The sequence below is a fragment of the Diabrotica virgifera genome, chromosome 4 (assembly GCF_917563875.1).
Source record: "Diabrotica virgifera virgifera chromosome 4, PGI_DIABVI_V3a".
Classification (NCBI taxonomy): Eukaryota; Metazoa; Arthropoda; class Insecta; order Coleoptera; family Chrysomelidae; genus Diabrotica; species Diabrotica virgifera.
The window spans coordinates 68,622,479-68,630,836 of record NC_065446.1 but is presented as its reverse complement, the minus strand read 5'-3'; the positions used below and the strand labels follow the sequence as shown (position 1 = coordinate 68,630,836).

Below are 8,358 nucleotides of genomic sequence, written 5' to 3'. Positions count from 1 at the left end.
CATGTTTTAAGGTCACCTCCTGTGTTCATATGTAAGTTTTGACTTGTTTTGTAGTTCATAGATAGTTTAATTTACTACAAAACAAGTCAAAAAATATCATATGAAAACAGGAGGTGACCCTAAGACAAGTTTTTAGTCTCTCTTACAAAACTCATGAAAAAACAGATAGGATGTATTATTACATCACTGACGATATGTGGTCATACCAAATAATACATCCTTGATAAATATAAACATTTTTATTGAACAAAATCTTTTCATACATTCTTTTAATGCAATTTACTGATATTCCTAAATATTTCAAAAAAATGTGTCACATTTGCTTTGTAAACCTTTCTTTTGCCTTTCGTAGCCACATATTCCGTTTCCTTCCTGGTTTTTTGTAGACCACTTCTCTCAGCTGATTCTAAAAAAAATGAAATAAATGGTAATTTTTCTATCCTTTACAATTAACAATCAGAAGAAATATTATTTACAGATAATGATATGCATAATAATAATAGGTTTGTTCTAGCATCAGTTTGAAACCATCAGCGAATAGTGGACCAGCGCGAGTAGAGGGGATCGCACTGGTGACTGTATTATGTTCTTTTACTGACCAACTGTTTGCTGATGGTTTTTGACTAGTTTGACTGTTTGCTAGAACAAACCTAATAATAATAAATATTTTGTATTTTGACAATGACATCTGATGTGGAAGTCAAAACATTAATAAAATTATTTTTTCAAGTTAACTTTCACATGCGCGTCTTAAAATTGTACTTTTAATACTTATATCATAAATAACTATTAAAACTATCTTAAGAGGAAACAGTATCGATCAACAGGTAGCGAAAATGTGTTCCAAGATTGCGGCTGTAATTTTGAATATTTTTCAAGATATTTGGCACACATATTCATAATATAATAAAGAATGGCGGTACAGAGCCCAATTTGAAAAATATATTATTATGTGGAAATTACTCTGTAATTAAATACAATATAAAAAAAAACGAGCTTGTACCGCCATTAAGAAGAACAAAAAAATACACTTTCTTCAAATACAACTTTTTTATCAGATTTTGTGTTATTTTGGAACTACTAAAATTTTTTATTTCATTAGTAGTTCCAAAATTACACAAAATCTAGGCATCGGATAAAAAAGTTTATTTGAAGAAAGTGTATTTTTTTGTTCTTCTTAATGGCGGTACAGGCTCGTTTTTTAAATATTGTATAATTACAGAGTAATTTCCACATATTAATATATTTTTCAAATTGGGCTCTGTACCGCCATTCTTTATTATTTTACGAATACGTGTGCCAAATGCCTCGAAAAAATATTCAAAATTACAGTGACAATCTTGGAACACGTTTTGGCTACCTGTTTATCGCTACTGTATTACCTTAAAACATTGTAATTTGCTAAACCAGTATATTTTACTCTACTACTACTCTACTAGCTACCTCATTTTCCACTGTTTCTAAAGACTTGTTTACATGGGTAGAGTTTTGAGGAGAGTAGAGTAGCCGTAGTACTCTACCAAAAATGGCTTGATACCATTCACATGAGGAGAGTACAAGTATAGTACTGATGCTAGTATAGTGAAACCGATTTTTGTATTTTTAAACACTCTTGATTATAAGTGCACCTTAAATTCTTAATTTTTTGCTTAAGCTCGTTTACTCCAAAGCCCCCTTTGCCATTCTTTCGACGATTTCATCCTCCGCAGCTTGCTGCAAACTTTTATTTCTGTAGTATACACTACCTAAATTCCATAAACACTGGTATTCGCCGTATTATAGCTCTACAAATTTTAAAGTTTCATCTTCGGTGAACTTCATTTTCACTATTTACACAAAACACAATTCCAGCCAGAATGACAGCTCCCCCATGTACTCTCCTACCTACTCTATTCTGCCATAATTGAGCGTGTTCCATGGGTAGAGTGTGCAGCCGAGTAGACATTTTGGCAGTAGTGGTGGTCATAGAGTAGTTACTTTGCCATAGGTTGCTAGTCACTCTACTTTAACTCCAACTATACACTCTACCAGCTATTCTACTGTGCTGAGCATTTTTACAGGTAGAGTTACTCTACTCTATCAAGTACTTGCATCATTACTCTACCTGTGTAAACAAGTCTTAAATCTACTGAATGAAAATCTACTTAATCTTAATCTACTCTTAATGAAAAATGTCTAAAATCATTTACCCACCTAGTATTATTGTAGAATTTAAGACAGTCCAGTGCCTTATAAATAATTTCAATATGAATATTTTTTCCTTTAATTCTCCTTTGATACCACTCCATTTTAGATTTTGGGGAACTTATTTCATTGTGTTTTCATAGTGTTATAGCCCATATTTATTGAAGGAACCCAATCTGGAGATTGTTATTATCGATTAAGTCGGCTGGTTTTCCTATAAGATTAAAATGTTAACATCTTCAAAAATCGGGACTTCATTAAATTGGATGGTCCGAGAAGTTAGCCACATTAGATTTTCATAGAACGTTGATTTGAAGTTTGGCAGTGTTGCCATGTGATTATAATGTATAATATGTTGCACGCTTCAAATATACAGAGAAAGCTTTAAAAACTATCTTTTTTACATTATTTTGTGGATTTTGCTATTTTTTAATGTATGTAAAATACGAAAGAATAAATATTTGTTGTTTGTTTTGATATTAATTGCAGTTATTATTAGAAATTGTTTTGTGGCAATTATCCTGATAGGTTACTGAGTAGATTTGGCAATAGAGTGAGAACGTTTAAATTTGCGTTTGCCAGATTGCACAGATGTTCCGCAGATATACATTTTATGACTTTCTTTCTATTATATTATATTTCTAAATAGAAGCGTTCTGGAGGTACCTACCTACTTAAGAAAAACTAATTACAAGACGCCATCTTCAAAGAGCTCTAGCTCCCTTAGGAAGCATTTTCGGACTAAGTGAATTGGGTTAAATTATCTTAAAATTATCTGAAGAATCTCCTGTCTTCGTTTGTCGGTAGAGTTTCTGGACACCCTGTATAATTAGATAGTATAGCTCCCCGTGCGTAAAAAGTTTTAGTTACAGAAAAATAATGAGGATAATTTCGATAAAATCGAGAAAATAATCGATTAATTTTCCGAACTGTCAACTGTCTCAAAATAAAAATATTTTCTATGTGTCAATTTGTCAGTTTCTAAAAATGGCATCTTCAAATCGGGGAGGGCAGTTCCAAAACAAATTCAGCAAGATTGGGTAAATAGGGAATACATAGAAATTATTACTATTAGCATCAAGAAAATTACAGACTTTTTAAACTCGTTTGGTAAGTTTCAATTTGTAAATCATAGAGTCTATGTTCAATTGTCAAATTTTTCAGATTTGTCCTGTCGCTCAAAACTTGCTGGTTTGAACGAGAAACTAACCATACTCGAGCGCAAAATTGATTATTTGGAAGCTTGTGTAAGTAAAATGTGTATGAATTATGTATAATCGCTAAAATGTATCTCCACTATAGTTTAATGAGTCATATAGCACAGCTCCCATTTGCCTTTACAAAGTTATAATTAAAATACATAACACTAGAGTTAACTAAGGTAGAAAACACACACACAAGTAGTACAAGAAAAAACTTCATTTTATCAATACTCAATGAGCCTGAAACTTTAGGTTAGTAATAAAACTTTTTATTAGAAGATAACTTTACAAGGTAGGTGCAGTACATTCTCCCTGTGTACAGTCGGAAAGAATACCCATGAACAAACATATAAAACACGCTGTATTTTACTGTCACCGTGTCACAAAGAAAATTGCCCAGAGCAAGTACATGTAATAATAATTATTACATGTACTTGTGCTGGCCAATTTTCTGTGTGACACGGTGACAGAAAAATACAGCATGTTTTATATGTTCGTTCATGGGTATTCTTTCATTTTTCGTACTGTACATATTCCAACACACAATTGTTATAAAAATTGAGTTTAATTAAAATTTTAATAATTTTCATGAAGTCAGAATGGCCCTTTTATATTGTTTAAATTTATGAACACCTTGACTGCTGCAGTTAAATATTTTATTATACTACTTCTTGCGTCATATGCTTCGAGAAATAAATATGTTATGGTCTATTCAGTATATATGTCACATGCTATGTGTGTGCATGTAGTACAAATACCATTTTATTGCTACCAACAATGCGACATTTGGACCAATTTAGCTACAGAACAGTTGAAAAATTACATGCCACTAGGAATAGTGACGCAGTCAAGGTGCTAATTAATATTATTATTTATTTTGCTCAACAGGCCCTGGGCGTGAAAAACACAATTACATTTTTTTACTATACATATCTACAATATACAATATTAATTTGTCTATTAAAAAATACATCATATAAATATATACATATATATAGCTCTCATTTTACAATTCATGGCACATTGTTCTGTTACAATTTCTCTTGCTCTCTTCTTACCACTCCTCTCCATTCTCTTCTGTCTAATACCTTGTTTCTCCAGTTATCTATTTTTAATTCTCGTAAATCTGCTTGGACACTGTCAAACCATCTTTTACGGGGTCTTCCTTTCCTTTTTTTCCCTTCTGGTTTCCTGTTCAATATCATCCTGGTCATTCTATGGTTTTCCAATCTTTGCACATGTCCCAGCCATCTTATTCTATGCGCCTTTATTATTGCGGTGATTTTTGGTTCCGTATACAGCTCTTCCAACTCTTTATTTGTCCTTCTTCTCCATCCCATTTGTGTATTTATGCCTCTGTAAATTGTTCGGAGAATTTTCCTCTCCCATCTTTCTAATCTTTCTTCATCTGCCTTTCTTAAAACCCATAATTCAGTTCCATATAAAACTGTAGTCTAATCACTGTCTTGTAAATTCTTTCTTTTGTTTTTCTTGAAACAAACTTAGACTTCATTAAGGATCTCAGCATTCCGTATTTCTGGTTGCCTTTTGTAATTCTGGATTCTATTTCTTTATCCTCATGTCCATTTTCCATTACTTTCACACCAAGGTAAGTAAACTCTTCCACTCTGTCAAAACTGTATATGTAATCTTTCTCCCCTTGTATTTTTATAAACTCTTCATTGTCTTGCTGCGTATCACCCATTATCATGTATTTAGTTTTCTTTTCATTTATCGTTAGGCCAAACCGATTTGCTTCTTTTTCTATCTTTTTCACAATTCTTCTCAACAGTGGATCCAGTAACCTGACAAGGTGGGGGCAATGAAATAAAAATTTTCTCGTCACTGGCATAGGCAGGATTCTTTTTCGAAATGGGCTATTACTTTCTTTTTCTTCATGTTCCATATCCTTTCAGAACGTTGGTTAGCATCATAGCTATCTTAATTTTATTCACTGCCACCCTAAATGAACCACGAAGTGCTTCTTCGTCCTGGACTGCGTTTGCCTTATATTTTCACTTGCATAATATTTTGTAGCAACCTATATTTGGGACCTCTTATTACATATCCGAAATACTCCAGCTTTCCCTTGTTGATGTCTTTTATAATTGCAGTAGTCTTGCTGAAACATTCTAGTATTGTGGAGTTTCGAATCTTCTCCACCCAAGAAACTCTTAAAATTCTTATAGCACCATATCTCGGAAAGACTCAAGGCGATTTAGATCGATTTTGTTCACAGTCCAAGTATACCATACAGTAAGACCAAGAACACGTATGTACTTCACTTTTAGCAGCGAAGTAGGCCCATCCTTAATGCCAATTTTAGATCTGTGTTACATAATAATTTGGACATCCTTCTAAAAGCAGCTTTTATTCAGAGGGTTTTTAGTAAATGATCAAATAGATTTAACTAATTCTGCTTTGTTAAATATACTTAATTAAAATGGACATACATCCAAAGTTTGTAAATTTATTTAAAGTTACCTTAATAACATTTAATAATTATTTTCTAAAAGATAGTAAAACTTGTAATTTGGTAAAGTTTATCAGTAGTATCATACCATAAAAACCAACTATATTTGTTATTTAATCACTATTAGACGAAAACGCAGTAGCGCTTGAAATATATCACATAAATAAATCACACAAATTTATTACTAATATTTTCTATATTAATTTTAAATCAAAATGAACATGGAGTAAAGCTAGACCTAACAATCGATTATGACTCCTTTTGTTTCTAAGCCAAGTTTTAAGGCGTTTGAAATCAGAAAACGATCGTTAATTTTATATAATCAATTTTATTTAATTTCTATATTAATTTTAAATCAAAACGAACATGGAGTAAAGATAGACCTAACAGTAACAATCGATCCTGACTCATTTTGTTTCTAAGCCAAGTTTTAAGGCGTTTAAAAGCAGAAAACGATCGTTCTGCATGTGATGTACTAAAAGGCAAAGTAAGCAATATTTGTAATAGTATTTTACAATGTGGAACATCACATCTTCATCGCAAAATTTAAAGCTTTGCATGACTGAATTTTTACTGTTTGTACTTCAGATTTTAAAATAGCCTCAGATGAGAATGACATTTTTTGAAATGAAACTGACTCATTAATTTGTCACAAAGAAAAAAACAAATTACTATTGATATCTGGTCTCTGGCATTAGATGGCAATAAACAGATTTATTGTGAGAATCTTTCATTTATTATGTTCTAAAAACTTTTAATAATCTTCTATTCCAAGGAATTGTGTGTTATGTTTCAGTTATTCAGTTATCAACAGGACACAAAACTCACTATTTATTTTCAATCGTAATTATCTCTTTCTTAAAAAAACTGTCAGTAGACACCAGGCGAGGTCTCAAGGAGGGGGCAATTAACTCCATTGACCCCCCCTTGGATCCGCGCCTGAATTCTTCTCAATTCTTTCTTTGATTTTGCTAATATAGTCAAGGTGCTAATAGTGTTACAAAAATCCGTTTGTTTAATTCTTCATAGCTTCAGTAATTTGTTAAAAGTCAAATTACTGAAGCTATGAATGAACACAGAAAGGCAAAACGGATTAAAGTCTTCACAGTGGAAATTCTATTAAAACCAACCAAGTGGAGATGTGCAACAGGCTAGGAATTTTTATCATATCAGTTCAGCTGTTAACCCATTTGCTGCCAATAGAAGACGATGGAACTCCACTAGGGGCCATTCTATTGAATGGAGCCTGACTGAAGTCTTCATATCAAGCGCTGGCAAGTGATCGGCAGCGAATGGGCTAAATCATGTCCATTAGAGGGTGTCCCCGAAGATAGTGTGTTCCTTTAAGGTATGGATATAATACACAATTTAGAACAAAAAGTCCTATAAAATTTTTTTTAAAGTTAACCGTTTCTAAGAAGAAAATTGCATAATTACATAAATTTGAATGACATGGCAACGTAGTCTAGAAGAACTTGTTGTGACTGTGGAAAATTAACCTAATAACCCCTTGTTTATTTACTTTGAGGTGTGATTTTTGGGGTTGTTGACATGGTAGGTACCTACCTGGAAAATAATGGATATGGGTTTGGTTAATATTTACATTATTTTACCTTCCAGATGCAACTGATCTACAAACCTACTTTTCTAATCTTTAGATTTTTGTATTTTCGTTTTTTGGTCAAACGGATCAATTTGGGAAAAATGTTATAAGACTGTTTTGCTCTACATTGTGTCTTCTACCTATACCTTTAAGGAATGCACTATTTTCGGGGACACCCTGTATATAATGTGCTGTTTAAAACCTTAGTCTAACAATTTATTTATTTTCAAAGGGCTGCTGCCCAATATGATTATCCCAGTTTTGCTTTCCAAGCAAAAAATTTTGAACTACATTCCACCTATATCAGAATACATGGTTGGAAATCCAGATTCCTATTGTGAACATAATATGAATGAAAGACATTCAATATGCTGAGTCATTTTATCTTGAAAGTTAAGTGGGAGTATTACTTACCAAGGCAACAAGAAAAAAGACACTATCACTGTAGCAGCTGCAGAAGAAAAGATGGTTAAAGTGAAAAGATGTGTGAATTCATTAGTGCTGTGTGATACAGAGCAAGAGACTTGTTTGTTTGGGGAATGCTCTAGAGAGGAAGGACTCACCACCCTTTTTTTTTTTTGAGGTCCTCTGACATATGTCTCCGATGGCACTGCAGCCTCATGGGCTTATTGTGCCAACCGTCCTACCTTTTATGTCACCCAATCCACAAGCTTGGTTCCACGTACCAAATTGTACATCCCTAGCATGGGTTGGGTGGCATATGATCCAAAACCTCACACTCGTACAGTACATGATATGCTGTTTCAGTTCCCCTATTGCACAGTCTGCAGTTAAGGTTCCCTTCGTACAGCCCAATTCTATTCAGGTGTCCTTTCAGGGCACAGTGACCCGTGAGAAGACCTGTAATTATGCGGAGCTGACTCCTATGTAATTTT

General features: G+C 33.1%; 1 protein-coding gene and 1 long non-coding RNA gene across 2 annotated transcripts; one reads left to right on the top strand and one right to left on the bottom strand.

The window, feature by feature from the left end:
* Positions 1-224: 224 nt before the first annotated feature.
* On the bottom strand, positions 225-2,644 carry LOC126883537 (uncharacterized). The gene is made up of 2 exons (XR_007697693.1): positions 2,194-2,644; positions 225-406 (listed from the first exon to the last, which is right to left on the bottom strand). It is a non-coding gene; the product is annotated as an uncharacterized LOC126883537 (long non-coding RNA).
* A 493-nt stretch (positions 2,645-3,137) lies between these two features.
* LOC126883588 (protein BRICK1-like) lies at positions 3,138-3,648 on the top strand (the record flags this gene model as incomplete). Its single annotated transcript, XM_050649239.1, has 2 exons — positions 3,138-3,294; positions 3,349-3,648. Coding segments are annotated over 2 exons (270 nt in total), but the record flags the coding sequence as incomplete, so codon positions are not given.
* Between the last annotated feature and the right edge of the window lie 4,710 nt (positions 3,649-8,358).